Raw genomic sequence first — 19,250 nt, 5'->3', positions numbered from 1 at the left:
CGCGCAAGAGACTGGAGCTCGGAATATATTATTTGTTGGCGAGAGATTGAGGAGAGTAGAATCCAGTTCTATTAAAGGGGGCTCGGTAAAGATGGCGGCGAATGAGGAAGCTGAGGGACCAGGGCTTGAATGTTAGCGATTGTGGACAGAAAAACTCGCTATTAAAGGACGAAATATGGAAGAGAAAGGTGACAGTTGTTGAGATTTTATTTTTGCCAAGTTTCTTAATTGTTATGTTCCATTATTCTTACAAAAGCATCAAAATTTGTCAAGCCTTAATTTGTGTACATCACTACATGGTCATGATCTTGTGAAGAAAAAAAGTTTTGAACATTACCGGTATTCGTCCGTTATGCATGGTTTTCTGTGTTTGTCGCAAAACTGAATTTTCTGAAATTATTCCGTTTTATAAGCTGTTCAGAGCAACTCTAAAAAATCTGTTTTGTATGCTACAAAACGGATAATCTAGATCTGTTCAAGACTTTTCACTTGGATGCCAGGTTTATTTATTATTCGCCCATATATAATGAAGGTCATATAAAACTTCTCTTGATAATGACTAAATTTGATCTCTTCCTTCATGATTAGCATGGAACTAATGCAAATATAATCAGCTGTTACCCTTAGCTCTTCGCTTCCATTTGCAATGAGTTCAGCAATGTATTTTTACTGATATCATGAAATTTTGGACCAGATAATACTGGTTTAAAAGTCTGAAAATAATAATGTTTTTATCTTGAAAGTCTCACATGATAAAGACCCATCAATGCTAAATAAATGGAAGACCTTGGCGGCACCCACTGTAGGTCTCCCGCATATAGTTTGCATTCATTGACTTTTTATGCATCTTTTTTGCTGGTTTAAAAGTTCTGAAAATAATGATGTTCTTATCTTGAAAATCTCACATGATAAAGACCCATCAATACTAAATAAACAGAAGACCTTGGCAGTACCCCCTGTAGGTCTACTCCATATAGTTTGCATTCATTGACTTTTTTTGCATCACAAGGTACAAAACAGGAGTCTGATGCCTTGGAGTATGCTTTTCATCTTCTGGAAGTTGGATGTACAGGGACAATTGAAGTTATTCCAGAATCAATCAATAAATCCTCTAAGGAAGAACTAAAACCACTGACTACTGTAAGTTTATATTGAATGCAGTAATAGCTCTTGAAATTTTTTTTTCTTTGTCGTTGATAGGCTGGTAACTTAAAACTTGCCGTGTTTTCCTATGACATGTTTTTACTGCCTTTGTAATTTTATTTACAAAGTTTATAACGTAAATTAATACAATATCAAAAATAGTAAATGTATAAATTAGGCTTAGAACTGAAAACCTCCAAGGAAGCCACCAGTCATGTTGTCTTGACATGAAAGTTCACAAACCAGTTTGAATTTTATTCCTTGTATCTTTGTTTCTGATTACTTACTGGTACTTACATTTATATATCTTTTTTGTGCCTTGGAAAATGCTTGAGGTTATTCAGAAAAGCCCTCCATCCATCTCATGTCTTTCACAGATGTTTTTGCGGCCCTCTATGACTTCCATCCCAACTCTTCCCACCCTCTATCCACACTCGTTCCTCTTCATGATTATCATGATTATCATCATCATTGTCATTCCTATTGTCATCATTGCTGCCATGGTCATTGTCATTGTCATCGGATGGTAAGGGTCAGGATGACTGCCAGTGTCATTTGACCCCTTCTATTGCGAACAAGTTTTGATAACAAATCTGTCTGGGTGATAGAAGTCCAAACTTGTCCTCTGGTAATGAGCAATAGTTGAAAATATTGTAGATACAATTTTTGATGACATCAAGGTCAACTAACATTAAATGCAATGAGAAAAGGTCATGGGGAAGAAACTGAGATAAAAAGCAAAGTGGATTGAATATCTTCAAACCAAAAACAATATTTATCACATCAAGGGCAATTATTATACAAAATGCAACTGAAGTGTAACTTCAAGGGAACAGATTATTAATAGTCTTCTGTTGATAACTTTTACACAATCTTCTGTTAGTAATTTTTTGTATAATCTTTTGTTTGCAGCTTCCTTGTGGTTTACCTCCTCTGTTTGCCCCAGATTTGAAGTCTGATTTAGAGAAATATCTTTTGGATCCCACCACCCTGCCCATCCATGACTTTCACAAAACACAAAGGTAATGTAAATAAATAACTGCATCTCAGTGTATCACAAGACTACAGACTCCTGTGTTCCATTTCCATTTCCATTATCAGTTTAATTATAGCACTAATGGCTTATTTTTTAGGGCACAGCTCGCATTTGAGTAGACTACAAAATATAGGTGGTGATGTTAATAATGGTAATGATGATCATTCATATGTCTCTAGGACAAAGGTAACTTACCAAATCAGTAGGTTTGAGTGAGGGGGTACACTCAGATTACAATATCTTAATTAAATGAAAACTGTGTTTTGATAATTAAAATTTTCTTTTGATCTAAAATTAAAGGTTTTGGCCCCGTGAAAGAGACCCAGAGAGTCTGTTGTTTTCAGATGTCTGTCCTGTTCCATCAACATTGAAAGTAGAGAGAAATCCAACAACTGGAGAGCTTCTGGGCTATAATGAGGTATGTCTATCCATTTGCCCCTCTTGTCACCTCTCCCAGTGCCAGTACTCATTTCATCATCATGCTATCATTTCGTGGCTTTGAATATTGCCTATAGCTCTGACATTTTCTAAAATTCTCATACAGAATTGCCAAACAATGAGAAATGCAGTAAGATTTTAAAGAATGTTTTAAACCTCTACCACAATATTGCAGTCTCAGATGATTTCTTGAAATGTTGAAGGCTGTGTGCAATTTTTGCAGGACTGTCAAGCTTTAGGACTGTCAAACTTACTCGTACTGGACCCTAAACATCAGCTAAATGTAACCTCTTGAAATACAATGACAATCACTTTTAAATTAAGTATGGTACTCATATCACTCAGACAAGATTTCAACTTAAACTTGCATGTGAACTCATTAACAATTAAGTATCGTAAGGAGAGTTTTTGAAATTTTAGAACAAAATTTATCTCAGGGGAAATTTCTGTCCCTTTCCCCCAATACAGTGGAATCCCTGGCTTAAGGCCACCCTGGCATTAAAACAGCCACCTCATTATTACGGCCAGTTTATTCTGGCCCGAAGAAAAGCTCGGTCAGTTGTTTTCTTATTTAAAGGGCCCCTTTAATATCGCCACCCCGTTAATACAGCTAGAGTTTTGTCGCCTGTTGGTGACCGGATTAATGGAGTTCCACTGTGTAAAATTAATCAGTTCCAGTATTCTTTAAAATGTCTTGATCATTTTGATACTTCAGTATCCCTCTTTGGCTCACATGACTAACTGGACTTGCCTAGTATACATGTATCAAAAGGCTGGTCTGTGAATTTCTTGATAAGCCCAGATTTGAATTAAGGTCTCTACAGGTATATTGCTGATACTTAAGTGAACTTATACCAGTATTTAAATGCATGTAGCTCATCAGCAATCTTGTAATCATCAGCAATCTAAGATAACTTACATGTAACCTGTGATATTTTTATTTGTATGGCTCACTGAAAGGTGATGTTGACAGATACCGGATCCACTGCTAAAAATTCCATGTCCCTGTTACGACAACCTGGACCACTGTCTGCCTCTGTGAGAGGAGAGTCAACAAATTATCCTTTTTTACCAGGTAAAAGTGATGTTGTGGAGTCTAGTGCAGTAGAGCTCTAACATATTTATATCAAAAAAATGGGCTTGTGGACTGATGATCTTGCTGCTTTATACTAGATATACGCAGACATTAATATACGCAGTCAACATCCTTCAGGTCAACATCCTTCAAGTCATTTACAAAATCTTCTTTGGAATAATTTTAAAAAGAACGATATTCAGTAGTTTTCCCTGGTGCTTTGGTGATGCCTGACTTAACAACACCGAATATCATGGAATGATCACTTATTGTTAAATGAATTGAACAAATGACAGCATAAATGAAAATTAGTATTGTATTGTAATACCAACCAACTCTTTCCTTGTTTTTAATTTTAATTATGATTTGCAGGGCCCCACTGAAAACTGCCAAAGCAAGTGGGCTCCCTACATAAATATTTTAATTGATTATTATTATTGATAAGATAAAACCAAGCTGAAGTTTATACTGCACTGTTCTGAATAGTTTTGTTTGATGTTGCAAAGGTGGTATGGAGGCTCCAGAAACTACAAAACCAGACCTTGTGTTTGATGGGGAGCTGAACTTTGAGAAAGGTATGTCAATGTATTGACACATTCATACACACTTTGTCAGGTTTGTGTCACCATGCCAGTGATATGTTCTTGTCATGACACCCCATCAGGACAAATGTGGAGGTGGAGAGGGTAGTAGACAGTGTTTGTGTGACAAAGTGTATTCATGTCAGTCTTTTTCCTCTTGTATCTGCAGATCTTCTTTCTGTGCCACCAGGATTTGAAAAAGGAGTTTCTTTTAGTGATGCAAAAGAGGAGCAAGGTTGGTCTCTATAGTATTTTTATTACTGTAATATTATTTTTATCTGGTATGATAGGCCTGCAATACGTGCAAAAAGCTATGTCCATTCCCTCAGTGTTGCATCACTGAGTGTGTATAAATTCATCCTGTGCACATATTGTTTGCTATAATAGCTGTGTTGCTGACATAGCACTAGCAGAGGTTTATTTGGAATTTCAGGCACTTGTTAAGTGTTGATGTATTATTGTCGAGCTGTGTTAAGTGAATCATAACTGATTTGTTCTTAAATTCAGAAGGAGATTCCTATACCTCTGTGCCTCAAGTCTTGGCCATGTCTGACATCATGGCTGGCACAACACTGGAAGACTTAGAGTACAGTGATGATGGTGATGATCTTGATTCAGATGAAGACGACATAGATCAGGTTTAGTAATTGACTGAAAACTGGATTCATATGGCTTCTTGTCATTTTCTTTTGCACTAGACAATTGAGTCTAACACAATGTTTACCCAAACAAAAGTGAGTTATTACAGCAACTTTTTGAGCTTAGAATTCCCCACTCAATAATGTTCTTCTCTGTTTGAGTCTCCTCTTTGTTTTGTAGTTGCCAGAGAAGGGAGAATCTGTTATTGACCCAGAGGACAGTACAGAAGGTAAGAACAAATCCATTGTCTGTAGATGAACACCTAAATAGTTGTGAGCATCCAAATTGTTCTTTAAAAGTTTCAAGACAATAGTAGCATAGAGTTCAAGAGAATAACAGAATTTATCCTTAAGAAGAAGTTGTCATGATATGTTATCAAATTCTTCCAACTTATGTCATTAGAGATGTTTAGAAATAACTATAAGCTAGTTAGGTTAGATGTAATATCTGGAAAAGGTGTTTAAGGTGGCTCAAAACATGCTCCAGCACTTTCCAAACAGGGATTTTGATGGGTCATGATAACCACTCCATATCAGTTGATGCCACAATCCTGGCATCAAAAAACTGCCCAGTAATTGGTGAACATGTTGGTGTCAATTCTGTGGCACAGTAGGTTACCATAGCAACAGTATAACCTGCTAAAACACTCTTAATTTTAGCTTAAAGCGCTTATAACTCAAAAAGACCTTGGTGACCCTCATTTTTCATTATCGAATTTTGATAAGCATGACAGGATGCAAATTTTTACCAAGTTAAAAACATTCTGTGGAGAGGGTTCAGAGCCACCTTAAATTTTCAAAAATTTAAGGTGCTGGAAACTGTTGCCAGCCTCCTTAAGGGAGAAGGGTTTGTGGTTACCATCTGAATTAAGGCAAACTATGCTTCCACAATATATTTTTATTTCTGAAAGTACTTTAAGAAGAATAATATTCTCATTTGGTATAAATATGCTAGTGTTCTATCACGATTGCATTCTCTGATTGGCTATGCTGCTCCCTATCTATTCTGTGATAGATAGTGAGTAGCATAGCAGTGTGCCCTTGTTAACAAAATGACGGCCACTTCTTGGCATTTTTGAAGTGTCTGTGAAGAGGATTTAGATAAAGTTTTGAATGACTAAAACAATTAGATTATTCGCTCTTGATTTCTTGATTATTTTGTGTGATAGTTGACTCGGGCTGTACCCTCGTCAACTATTGCATGATAGAAATCTTGAGCTGATAATCTAATTGTTTAATATAATTTTGCAGGAGGTCTCCAGAGGCATGATAGCCTTGAAAATGTGTTAGTGGAGAGCCAAGATTTGGAGAACAAATTAACTTCAGCAACTCCTGTTATAGATAAACCAGTCAAGGAGGAATGGGCTATAATGGTAGATGTGACAGAACCTGTGAGAGATTTTCACAAGCGAGTTCCTGATATGGCCCACAAGGTCAGAAATTAACCTTGTTTTGGCGCTTTACTCACACTTATAAAAAAGATGTTTATCAGCCAGTGACACTAGCTACTCAGAGAAAAATACAGCTTCTGACTCCTTCCAACAGGTCCCAACAAGAGTCAAACATACAGTATGACTTCTGGCCAAATTTCTTTCACCGAGCTAAAACAGACTTCTAGTTGCTACTCTATGTAACTTGCCTCAAGTGTGACACACTTTCCATATACTGCTTGGATTAGCAGGCTGCAGTGAATAGTCATGTGACATCTTTCAGCCCCAAACTCAAAAGTTTGATTCTTTTTGCTGTAATTTTAGTGTAGAGAATAAGATTTTTTTGGGCTCATGAAGACTATATCTCCAGTTGATGATTTTCTTTGTTCTCATCACCTATCTACTTAAATGCGTGGAGATGTTATCAGGAGAAATTGGATGCTAATCCACAGAGCTACCAGAAGTACTTGCATTTACCGCGTGAAATCATGCGTTATAAGACAGCTTTTTTAAATTTACTTTGCGATGTATGAAACTCACAGTAACGGTAACCCTTGTATGTGTTTTGCTGTTTGTAGTGGAAGTTTGAGCTGGATACTTTTCAGAAACAGGCCGTGCTTTGTTTGGAAAACAACGAGAGCGTCTTTGTTGCTGCTCACACATCCGCTGGAAAGACTGTAGTAGCTGAGTACGCCATCGCTCTGTCCAACAAACATATGACGAGGTACTCATCTGAAGAACTCATGTTTAGAGGTTCGTTTTCCGCCGCTCTCTCAAGTCCGACCCGAGAAGAGACGGGGGAGGCGCGCGGGCTCCTTTCCCGAACAGCGGCTGGTAATCGAGCCTACCGTGTATATGACTGCAGCCTGCCTGATACCCCTTATGGAGCATAAAGCTAATTTTAAAGGACTGGGTTTTGGTACTGATCGATAAAATTCATTTCCCTTCCAATCTCTCTTCGAGTTCAATTACACTAAATTGCCATGACTTATCGTTGCATTAACTGTGCGGCAAAAGTTGACCCGTCGGTATTAATTCAGCTAATTTTCTTAGTAGAAGACAGGTAATAGGAGTAGAAATCTACTCAGGCACGTTGTGTTTGTAAGATAGCAGAAATAAACTGCATGCTTCAGAGATTTAGATTTCAACAAACTGTGCGCTTATTAGCCATAGATAACTTGCATTATTTCTCTGAGCCCACCGTTCACGCCACAACAGCTCTTGCTCAGTGGCATGCCCTTTTCTCTGTTGCACAGGACTGTGTATACGTCACCAATCAAGGCTTTGTCCAATCAGAAGTTTCGTGAGTTCAAGGATACTTTTGAGGATGTTGGTTTATTAACGGGTGACGTGCAGATCAGACCTGAGGCTTCCTGTCTTATCATGACCACGGAAATTTTACGGTCAGTAACCTGCAGTTCTTTACGCGATAACTTCTCTTTCTTCTTTTGTAGCGTGGTTTTACTAATGACCGTCGTAGAACTGAGAATATAACCAATCGCAAAGTTATCATATCTGGCCAATGACGACAGATGCCAATTACGTATGGAACCAATTACATTAGATCCGAGAGAAAAAACTTGCAAGTGATACCAACCGCCGGAAGGCATGTTACCAGTGACAACCAATTGACCGGCGAAAAGGGCGGGAAAAATGCAACCGGTCGGTTTAAGCTTGGCCTTCGATTGGTTGCTAAAACAGCTTGTTTACTCTATCTCGCTCCATGGCACACTTAAGATGCCAGTTTTGTTTTGTCAGTGAACTTTGAGTTTGTTTCTATAAAGAAGTGCTAACAAGGGTTATAACTTCCGAGAGAACCTAACGTATAATGCCAGAACTTCTCTTTATACTAACAGTTCCATGTTATACAACGGTTCAGATGCCATACGGGATGTCGAGTGGGTCATTTTTGACGAAGTTCACTACATTAACGACGACGAGGTAAAGATATTCTCATTTAATTCAGTTCGCCAGTCACGTTAATAACGCTCAAAAAAACAGTGACAACTTGCCAGGTTTAGTGTGAAATTTTTCCAAATGTGTGAAGCTGTCAGAGGACGAGACACTTCTCCTGTAGTCTCTCCACTTGAAGTATGTATGTAAACGTACAGTAAGGTTAGTAAATTGTGATTCTAAGTTCATTGTATGTGGCGTAATGTTTGCGGACGTCACTCCGTTGCACGTGTTCTGGCTACTGTGGCTTCTGCCCTCCCTCTGCCACCACCAGCACCTCGCACCCTGTAATGTGATGTTATGTTTACTCACCAGAGGGGCGTTGTCTGGGAAGAAGTTTTGATTATGTTACCGGCTCAAGTCAAGATCATATTGTTATCAGCCACAGTACCTAACACTCTGGAATTTGCGGACTGGATAGGGTGAGTGATTGTTCTTACGAGAAGCAGTTCAAGGGTTTGCCTGTATGTCAAGTTTAACTGAAGTGAACTACAACGATTTCGTCTTGCTTTAAAAGATCTGGACCCAGTTGTTCAAAGGGTAGATTTTGCTATCCACCGGATAAATCACTATCCAGTGGATAAGTTTTAAAAAAACCAACTGTGCTATCCGCTAGGTAGCAATAATTTGGTGGATAGTGTTATCCAACCTTTGTATAATAGTAGTATATCTAAGCCCATGGTTATATCTTCGCATGTAACGTTTGTCGTTAGTCGAAATTTGTTAGTGTTTTAGTCGAAATATTGTCGAATCACCCAAGGCAATGTTAAGTAATCTTCTAAAATCTTCACGCGATATTCGAAACGACCGCACGATCTTCGGAAAGCCTTCGGGAAATAATCGGTTCGTAATCGAAAGTCGTCGGAAAAGTGTCAAAGCCAAGCGACCATGTGTGTTGCAAAGTGCAAGAACACCCTCTTAAACCAAAACTTTTATTTAATCACACAGACGCACTAAGAAGAAAAAGATCTACGTCATCAGCACTCCGAAACGCCCAGTCCCTCTCCAGCATTTCCTGTACACGGGTAACAGTAATAAGACAAGTAACGAGCTCTTTATGATCGTGGATGCTAACAGTAAATTTTTGACGCGCGGTTACGAAGCAGCTGTGACGGCGAAGAAAGAGCGAGAGGGGAAAGGAAAGGATGCTTATGGCTCCAAGACTCACCAAAGTACAAATATCAAGGAGGTCAGTGGGCTGTCAAATGTTCTGTAATATTACTAGAATTCATTCTCGCGTTAATCATACTACAAAATCCTGCTTATTAGCTTCCATGACAAAAGGCGTTGAAACTGCAGCCCTTTGCCGTAATACAGATGGAGCTTATGGGAGCTTTAACCGGGTAGGGGTGGTTTATCATTAGGGGAGGGGTGGGGGGTGAGTGGAAAGCTTGTTTCCTGGATAGACCATATTCGTATTATCGGTATTGGACTGGAACTAGCTTGCAACTGAGGCTAATTAGGAGAGCCTTTCCAAATGCAAATGACAATAATCTCTTTTCAATGATATTCCCCGCATGAGCCTCCATTGCAAGCTATTTCCAGTCCAATACCGAGAAAGAGAAAATGGCCTATTGCAGCACTCTAGCTTTAGCGGTCTCACTCTAAGCAGACTCATCAGATCTCATCTGATCTAACCGAGCGTTTTTCCGTTTTAAGGATCGCAACATCTGGTTGTCTTTGATTGAAATGCTTCGTAAGAAGGAGAAGCTTCCTGTGGTGGCTTTTACGTTCTCACGCAAGAGATGCGACGACAATGCAGATCAGCTGAGTAACCTTGACCTCACCACCTCCACCGAGAAAAGTTTGATCCATGTCTTCATTCAGAAATCCGTGGCGAGACTCAAAGGCTCCGACAGACAATTGCCACAAGTAACATTTTTAGTTGCTATTTAGTATTTAAATTAGCGTGACACGTGCTTTAGTAAATTTAATTTCCCTTGCAGCCCTTATTTGGGTTGTCACGCATCTTCCCAGGTATTCCGTTCTCGAACCCAAGGCCCTTGACTTCAAGTGCAAAATGACGAGTTCTGTGTTCGAGAATCCGCTGATTCAGTAGAGATGTTTGTTTTGTTCTGATGAAGGGCTAGCGCTCGAAACGCTAACTTCACAAACTAACGACAGTTAATTTAACATCAATAAATTTTGATTTAATTATTATTTTGATAAACAGCAGATTGTTTCACCGAGTATTTCACTTGCATGCCGACACAACTCAGCCAACTCACTTGAAATCTTTGCGATGGTGTCTCCTGGTCAGAAAATGTTAAAACTGACTACTCAAGAACTGCGACCAAAACTGTTAGGAGTGGCAATAAAAAATGCGTTGTGAGAATGAACAGCATCTTAATAGTGCTCATTTCACTTGACTCTATCTATGCAGGTTTCTAGGATACAAGAGCTCCTAAAGCGTGGTCTTGGTGTGCACCATAGTGGAGTACTGCCCATCATAAAAGAGGTAAGTCATTTATCCCGTGTCCGTAATTCTCTAAACGACGAGCAGTTTCTCTTTTGCTTGAATATCCGTCGAAAGGAACGTAAAAACTGAGCGAACGAAGGTTTTTGACTGCTTGCAGTCCAGTAGCGCCCATTAATCATCGTTGAACTAATACGTTGAACAGTAACGCTTGAAATGAAATGTTACGAGATACCATATATTTTCTTGTCAGTTACCTCGTCATTTAAGCATCTTCCGGCTCCAAGAATAAACTGAATGAACTTTGCCTGTGACGAAAGACCCACGTGACAACTCAAACTGTGATGGCAAGCGCTTGATAACGATAATCTGGATAAATAAAACTGTTGGAGCGATCTGTGCTCGTAGTTCTTTAAAAACGTTTAAAACAGTTCTAAAAAAATAAAATTGTCTCTAATTTTCGACCGCCTTCTGCGGTCTTTTTCAGAGAATGATGATTTCGCGCGATTCACAGAATTTTAATAAGCTGGGACGTTATTGTTTGTTGCCCCCCTAGGGAGGCAACCAGTGACGCGTAAACCCTTGGGAAGGGTGCTCTTTCATTTACGGAGTTTTTGTCTAAGAAAGAGTGCAAGGATTCCAGAAACAGTCTTTTGAAATGTTTTCAAAAAGCCCAGAGACCGGCCGACAAAAGAGCAATTAAAAGGCATTGTGTACAAAGTGACCTGTAGGACATGTTCTTTCACGTATGTCGGGGAAAGCAGAAGAAATTGGATCGTTTGGAGTATTTTTCACTTTTCATCTAAATGACACGCGATCGTTTGAAATTAACTCTGCCGTTTATCCCGTGAACATTAATGTTTTGCGCGTATTTCTTGCGTAGCGAGTGTTTAGTACAAGTCATTGTTAATTGATTTTTCTTTGTTGTGTAGATGGTGGAAATGTTATTTGGACGAGGACTGGTGAAGGTGAGTTTTGCCTTTTGTGGGTTGAGTGGCGTTGGAATTATATGGTGCATTAGTCAGTAAAGATTCGATGAAACTAATATAGCCATTGGCATTTACGTGTTAGCTGCTACTCAACTTCCAGCAACAGATTTAGGCGGGAAGGTGATTTCGTTGAACTCTGGAAAATAAAACGAATTCGTTAAAGACCAAAACCTGTGAAGCAGTAAGGAGGAAAACCCCGAATTTTTTTGTTGACATTAGCATTCTTTTACTCAAATCGTTTTGTCAGTAATTTTTCTGATTACTGTCTCTGCCTCCAGATTCTGTTTGCCACTGAAACGTTTGCTATGGGAGTTAACATGCCAGCGAGGACAGTGGTATTTGATTCAATCAGGAAACACGACGGTTCAAGCTTCAGAGATCTCTTGACCGGGGAATACATTCAGATGGCTGGCCGTGCGGGGCGGAGAGGCCTGGATCCTACCGGAACCGTTATCATATTGTGTAAAGGAAACATACCTCTCATGGCTGACCTCCATAAGATGATGCTGGTAAGGTCACTTCCGCCTTCACACCTAAGTAAGCGATGGCGCACCTTAGAAATTTGGATGAAATTGTTTGTGATCCGTCTTCAGTTGACTGTAGAGCGGGCGCCGCTAGAGCCGATTACAAGGCAACCAGTTGACTTGATAGCACTACTGTTGGTAGAACAATGCCTGTTTGCATTCAGTTCAAACCTTAAAGTTTTCAGGCTTTGTTTTCGGAGCTGCTTAGTTTTGTACGTAACTGCGATAGTTATTCATAAAATCGCATTGCTGTTAATTTTGCGGGTTATCTTTGACAGGGAAAACCGACTCAACTGGTCTCTAGATTCCGTCTTACATATTCTATGATATTAAATCTCTTACGAGTGGAAGAGCTGCGTGTAGAAGACATGATGAAAAGAAGTTTTGCCGAGTTCCACACGCAGAAAGACTCGCAGGAAAGAAAACGCGAAATGGAGGAAGTAGAGAAAAAATTACAAAATATAAAAGAGGTGGACTGTACGTTTTGTGCGGAGGATTTGAAGTTGTACTTTAAGGATTGTCGAGAGTTGTCGAAATTGACAAGAACGGTTCAGGTAATAATATGAATACAGGTATTCGTTCCTTATTGGTTTTCAGTTTCTATAAATCCGTAGTGACATTGTTTTGGTGTCTAACCCTGGTTGTAAAACAAGTCATACCCGTAATATGCCCAGCAGGAACAGGTAAAACAGGTTTCACTAGAACATCATGTTTCTGACCAGTCATCGCCAGTTGATGATCCGTCGTCTTGTCAACTTTGTCTCAGTGCATTCAGATACTTTCTCACAGGTCCCCTTATATATTTATTTAATTAGTTGTGAGAATTTGTCGAAATATCAAGAACAAGACAGTACAATCCTACCCATTTATGGTTGAAATCTGTCTCGAATATTTAAGTCTGCCTCGAATTTTTATTCTTAATCTACTCTTCCCTTAGGCAGCCATCCTTTCGTCTTCCCATGGTCAGCGGGCTCTCTCTCCTGGACGTGTTGTGACTATAAATACTGCTGAACAAAAAAATGCTTTAGCTGTAATATTGCGAACAGAAAACGTCTCGGCCCAAGGCTACTCGACCGTGCAGTCTCAATTAGTGTCCAGTCCAAAAGACAAGAAGTTTGAGGTCCTGGTGATCTGTGACGCAGAGGACCAAAAATCAGGTAAACGTATAAATTTACCAATTGAAAATGATTTGCAAGTGGTGTTCACTATGATTATCAGTTGAGTAAGGCGCGACGAAAGTTTGGTGGCCAGGTTTTAGCGTTCAGCTTGTTTTGTTGTTACGGGCAACTGGCTCTGTTTCCAGTGGCAACTTGTCGGCCTTTGACGTCATTGGCAGCAAAGCGCGCGAAATTGCAGGCGACGATATTATTATCATAGGCAACAAGGAAAGCTGCCCGTGGAAACACCATAATTGTAAATACAAACTTCGTCACCAAAGCTCCATCTCGCCTTACTCGACTAATAATTGTAGTATGAAGGAATCCACGTGCTTCTCTTTGAATATGAATGATTTCAGTTATTATTAGTTCCTGTGTTGTGTTTAAATATAACTATGTCTGGTAATTCTCAATGTACCTTTCCTCAACAGTTAACAGCGCACCGGCAGGTGCAGTAGACATGGATGATGACGTGCAGCCTTTTGTAAAGCGAAGGTTATTTTTACCCGAAGGACGATGTTCTCACAGCATTGTACAGGTGAATGGAAGTGAAATCGGTGCTATTACTGTTCGTCAAATGAAGTTGGATACGAACAGGATTATTGAAGACCATAAAAAGAGAATGCTGCCAAGATTTAGGTGAGTGATGGTTATGGGTTTGTTTTGTGTTATGTTTACTGGTTCGCTAAAATCAGAAATAGAAGTTTTCTCCGTAAGATAGTACTGTGTTGTTGTTTAGTCGTGTCTCTAAGGCGTTGTAACTCAACCAAGTTAGCTCAAGCAAGACAGAGACGTTCGTGTTTCAAAGTTTTTGTCCAATTTCAAGTTTGACACAATTCATCGAGACATTTACACGAGACATTCAATTTGAAAAGTTTATTGAGGATGCGTCAGTCAGTCATGTGATGCAAATGTAAGATCTCTATTCGCACACGTTAAAACTATTGGTTCTAAGAATTAGAACCTGTGCTACGCCAGATACGAAACACCACTCAAAGAAAACACCCTTGTGATGTGGCCAAAAATATGTGGAAACGTTTTCTTTATCTAATGCAGCAGCACGAGACTCTGAGGATAAGGTGTTCTACAATTATTAATATACAAGTTGTTTAACAGAAACATAATAAAATAAATAAATAAATAAATAAATAAATAAATAAATAAAGTGGGCGAATCGAACACTAAGACTGACCGACCTAGAATGACCTAAATCTCCCGCCAAAACCTTAAGTAGTCCCTAAGGGCCGTTCCTACGCATCCCCCACCCCTCTCCATCATAATGTCAGAATATTAATTTCCAGTTAATTCGTCTCTCACTCGTCGGAAATGGCATGTTATAAAGTGACTTTTTCAACAGAACTTCACCAGACAAATCAAACTTCAACATCAAACTTCAAACTTCCACATCAAACTTGTCTTATTACTTTCCCGTTTTATGTTAGAAAAAATTTAATGTGAAGTAGCTTCTCTGGTCTAGATTACTCATCTACTTTCCTATTACTATCTACTAACCCTAACCCTAAATCCATAAAATGGGATTTCTCGTTTTCTTTTATTCTGAGTTTCATTGTCTCTCCAAAGGAATGACTTGCCTGGGAAAACTACCATCATAGCTGAGCAAGAACTGCTAAGACTGTCCGAGGCTAATCCTGAAGGACTGGGTACCATGGATCCTATTAAAGACTTCAACATCCGGGACTTAGATATGGTGACAATGATAGCGCGAAAACAGAGCCTCGAAGAACGAATGGCGAACTACGCTTGTTTAAACTGTCCCAAGTTTACAGAACACGTGAGATTTGTTTATTCTCATAAATCATGTGAATGTGTTAATGTAATTTGTATAATGAATTAAGTAGACATCATAGCTTTATCTTACTTTATTTCACATTTTAGTGACCTGTGGTAAGACCGACCGACCGACCGACCGACCGACCGACCGACTAACTGACATCGTTCTCAGTATATTACTCGATGACTTCACAACAACTTTGTTACTTATCAAAAAAAGAGTTTTGGGAGAAGTATAACAAACCAACATTACTCTATTTTGTTTCTAGTTTAAATCCGTTGCGGACCAGATGAAGTTACGTGAACACGTGACCACTCTGAGGTTTCTATTGTCAGACGAAAGTCTCCAACACGGACAAGAATTGCAGCAAAGAATAGAGGTATAAATGTTACGTTAATATGAAAAAGAAATTATCACTGGCGAACTGCCAACCAAACATTTAAAGAAAAAGTTACATAACGTTTAGTTTGTGAGTTAACTTGTATTGCCAATTCTCTGTTTTCAATGAGCCACTGACTTTTACCTCACGGTGTAGAAAGATTATTTATATGAATCAGTTTGATTTGTATGAAAATAAACATGGGGGTGAAATGATTTTCTTATGAATCGTTCTGCATCAGCCTTACTTTGTAACGGAAACGTGCGATCTCTCTTTTCGTAACTTCTTTTGTGATACCAGTGCCTTAGCAAAATCATTATGTTCAGTGGCGGATCTAGGGGAGGGGCCCGCCCCCCCCTCCCCCTTATTTCAGGTGAAAAAAGAAGAAATCACAGAAGGAAGAAAAGCCGGCAGGGCAAGCAAAACAAAACCGGGCTCCCCCCTTAGCTCAAGGTCTGGATCCACCACTGATGTTTACTCAGCCCAACGCTCAAAGAGCCCTTTGATTTACTAGTTTCCCATCCAGGAAGGGTCCTGACTCACTTCAAGAAACGGTTTATTTCATGTCACAAGACGGTCGCTAGTGTTAAAAAAAAATTTAATGAAGGCAGTGTTTACAGCGGGTTAATGAAAAAAGAGGTGCTACAGAGGTACTTGATTACTGCAAGACACCAGGAAATGCTCCAGCGTTGGAGCAAACCCGAGAATTTTGTTTGTCTAGTTAGAATTTAAATTTGTTCTGTCTTTGTTCGTTTTCCAGGTCTTACGAAAATTGCGTTACGTGGACGCCAATAACACAGTACAGCTGAAAGGAAGAGTAGCTTGCGAGATCAGTAACCACGAGTTGATCATCACAGAACTTGTGTTTGAAAATGCTTTCACCAATCTGCATCCAACGGAGATTGTTGCTTTGTTGTCATGCTTCGTGTTTCAACAGGTAAATGCCAGAAAATTACCAGAACACACGCGCTTTCTTGCTAGATAATAATTACCTTCAATGTATTTCTTTCACACCCTCTTTTTTATTTTTTTTTTTTCAGCGTCGAAGCAGTGAGCCATCCTTAACAAAGACACTAGAGGAGGTACAGCAATGCCTGTGAAATGTAGCCTGCATCAGATGTTCGGTTAGTTGGGGAGCAGAGTGATTAACGCGAGAGAGAAAAAGGAGAGGAATATCGAGCGATGAGCGTTGTATTCCTCACTTATATTTTTCCCTCGCCGTTTTTTTTCGGTGCTCTTAAATTAACCGAACACCCCGAACAGGGTAGTGGAATGTAGCTTTGAAGTAATGTCGTCTGCGGTGCAGTCGGCGTGTCACAAAATCCTCGGGGGTGTAAGCTGTCTAAGACGCAGGCTGAAGTAATGAGGCATCAAGGCCGGATGGAGCTCTATCTGATCAGTTGATTTCGGTTATTAGCCCTCTGAACTAATTTGAGTCTCAATTTTTACTTTATCAGGGCAAGGAGTGCATATTAAATATGGCAGAACAAATCGCTAACTTGCAGTCCGAGTGTGGTCTCAGTACTTCAGTACAAGAGTTTAAAGAACAATACCGCTTTGGTTTAGTGGAAGCTGTGTTTGAATGGGCAAGAGGAATGCCTTTCTCTGAAATAACTAACTTGACAGACGTCCAGGAAGGTAGGGTTTATGATGTTCATTGTCTACCTAGGGCAGCAGGGTCCAGGCACTCATGTAATTATGTAAGGTACCATTAAAGTTATACTACTTGTTACTGGAAGCGTTGTGGCCTAATGGCGAAATTAATAAAAAAAATCCCGGGAACATATGTCCTAACGATTGTTTTATAACAATAGGCTTTCGTATGAGGTACTTGTAGACCCAGCAGGTCTCTCTGAATCTGGCAGGTCAATATTTTTCTCATCCATGACACTGACGGTCTTTGTGTCGTTATCTCGACTAAAATGGGCCCTCACACTGCGTCTCTCCAAATGTGTAAATGGATTCCGACAAATTGCTTGGACACCCTGAAATATGTCAGGACGTGATCTGTGATGGACTAGCATCCCATGTGGAAGGAGTAGAAACACTGCTAGTTGTTTCACACTATGGAAACTGACATTACGCAAAAAGTTCGGACAGGTTATTGAAACGTATATCAAGTAAATTTACATCTACAAACGGCATCTGTCAAAATGGTAGCTTAACTGCTTCCTCAAGGTTTTACATATATACCGACGAGAAAAAAAATCAACCATTCTCTGACGTATCTCAAGCAGTATTTTAAGTAGAGTTTGCTTTATAAATTTAACTACTGTAAATATTCCGTACACTTAAAAATTTCGGACGGTTTTATTTTCGGACACTTTTTTGTCCGAAATTAAAATTGCCCGAACTTTTTTGGAAGTAGTTTACTCTTAGCGTCCTTCCCCTGTACCTTACTAAACCTCAAAATAACGGAAAATAAGGTTTCTTGTTAGTTGCTGTTACTTTTGTTTTTCAGGATTTATCGTTCGATGTATTCAACGACTGAACGAGACTTGTCGTGACGTCAGAAATGCAGCTCGTATTATCGGGGATCCAAAGCTTGGAGAGAAAATGGAAGAAGCATCAGCAATGATAAAGAGAGACATTGTCTTCGCAGCGAGCCTCTACACCCAATAGATTAGAGACTGCAAATAGAGAAATTATCTTAGCTTGCTGTTAACAACAGGTAGAACACTCGTGGGTAACAGTAAAGGCTTACGCCGAAATCCCAACAGCGCGGAAAACTGACTGAGCCCGCGTGCTGCAGTCGTTTAAACAGTGGAGATGTTGCTTTGCACCTGGATGACATCTTACAGGATCCTACAGGAAGAAATTGTTTCCTATCCCCAAGCTGCCGAGTCAGTTTCTCGCTTCATGCGTAGTGGTTGAACTAACGTTCTGATAGTCTATGGTCGAAAGCAAATACCAGACAGAAAGAATATGTCGAGTCTTCGTCAGAAACATTGCAAAGTAATCTGACGTATCTTATGCATTCGTGCTGACGCGAAACTCGTAGGGCACTGGTTCTAGTTTTGTCTTCTGTCGCAAGACACTCACCCCACCCCTTCCTCCCTCACGTCCTCCTGGACTAATCAACATCACTTTGGACAGTGAACGGTTGAAAATAAACTAACTGACCCTCAGTTTACAAAATGGGCCGAACATAAAGTCTTAAATAATCGTATCCACTCAGGAGCCATAATCGGGGACGGAAACCGTAAGTCCTGGGATCCGCCCGCACCTATGATATGGGACAATTTTTCTATTTTTAGAACAAATTGCGCCATCCTGACGTCATATATCCGCGCGGATCCACGCACATGTCGGGGGCACTCGCGTGGATGTTGTCACGTTGCCTGATCAAGTGGTAAGAGTGGCGATATTATCTTGCAGATTTTTCACAGCGATGGCAGGGAATAAGACAGGGAATAAGAACCAGGGCTCCTATATGTAGTTTTATGCTCTGAGCTAATGGAAAAGGTGAGTTTTTCAGGGTCGAAAACAAGACTTCAATTTCGCGCTGTGAATGAATAATATGTACTCGCGCTAGTTGTACGAGTAAGGTTTTGCGTTTGTTCTGTAAAGAAAAGTTATGTAAGAAAACTCTTTACTCTGGTATCGAGTTAATTTGTGAGTTTCCCAAACAATGCTTAATCTTATTGTTTCTGTTTGTTTGGCGAGTTTGCAAAAGTTTTTGAAAGGCAAGTCTGAGGT

At 39.7% G+C, this 19,250-nt stretch overlaps 1 protein-coding gene across 1 annotated transcript; it reads left to right on the top strand.

Moving 5' to 3' along the window:
• Positions 1-80: 80 nt before the first annotated feature.
• On the top strand, positions 81-18,175 carry LOC145489767 (superkiller complex protein 2-like). The gene is made up of 28 exons (XM_081468810.1): positions 81-188; positions 1,010-1,140; positions 2,056-2,165; positions 2,480-2,597; positions 3,578-3,692; positions 4,199-4,267; positions 4,443-4,508; positions 4,781-4,911; positions 5,093-5,141; positions 6,163-6,344; positions 6,920-7,065; positions 7,598-7,744; positions 8,198-8,282; positions 8,610-8,716; positions 9,243-9,483; positions 9,954-10,166; positions 10,678-10,752; positions 11,643-11,678; positions 11,978-12,208; positions 12,502-12,777; positions 13,161-13,380; positions 13,812-14,019; positions 14,962-15,172; positions 15,441-15,551; positions 16,312-16,488; positions 16,592-16,633; positions 17,009-17,189; positions 18,013-18,175. The coding sequence occupies exons 1-28, from the start codon at positions 176-178 to the stop codon at positions 18,171-18,173; spliced, it is 3,852 nt and encodes a 1,283-aa protein (XP_081324936.1). The 5' UTR covers positions 81-175; the 3' UTR covers positions 18,174-18,175.
• Positions 18,176-19,250: the final 1,075 nt, after the last annotated feature.

Source organism: Orbicella franksi, chromosome 1 (genome assembly GCF_964199315.1).
Source record: "Orbicella franksi chromosome 1, jaOrbFran1.1, whole genome shotgun sequence".
Classification (NCBI taxonomy): domain Eukaryota; kingdom Metazoa; phylum Cnidaria; class Anthozoa; order Scleractinia; family Merulinidae; genus Orbicella; species Orbicella franksi.
The sequence above is the reverse complement of the archived record's forward strand: the minus strand, read 5'-3'. Positions and strand labels throughout refer to the sequence as shown.

Coding starts and splice junctions, on each gene's coding strand:
- LOC145489767 (XM_081468810.1), top strand. Junction 4,268..4,442: donor GGAGCTGAACTTTGAGAAAG/GTATGTCAATGT, acceptor TTGTATCTGCAG/ATCTTCTTTCTGTGCCACCA. Junction 7,066..7,597: donor TCCAACAAACATATGACGAG/GTACTCATCTGA, acceptor TCTGTTGCACAG/GACTGTGTATACGTCACCAA.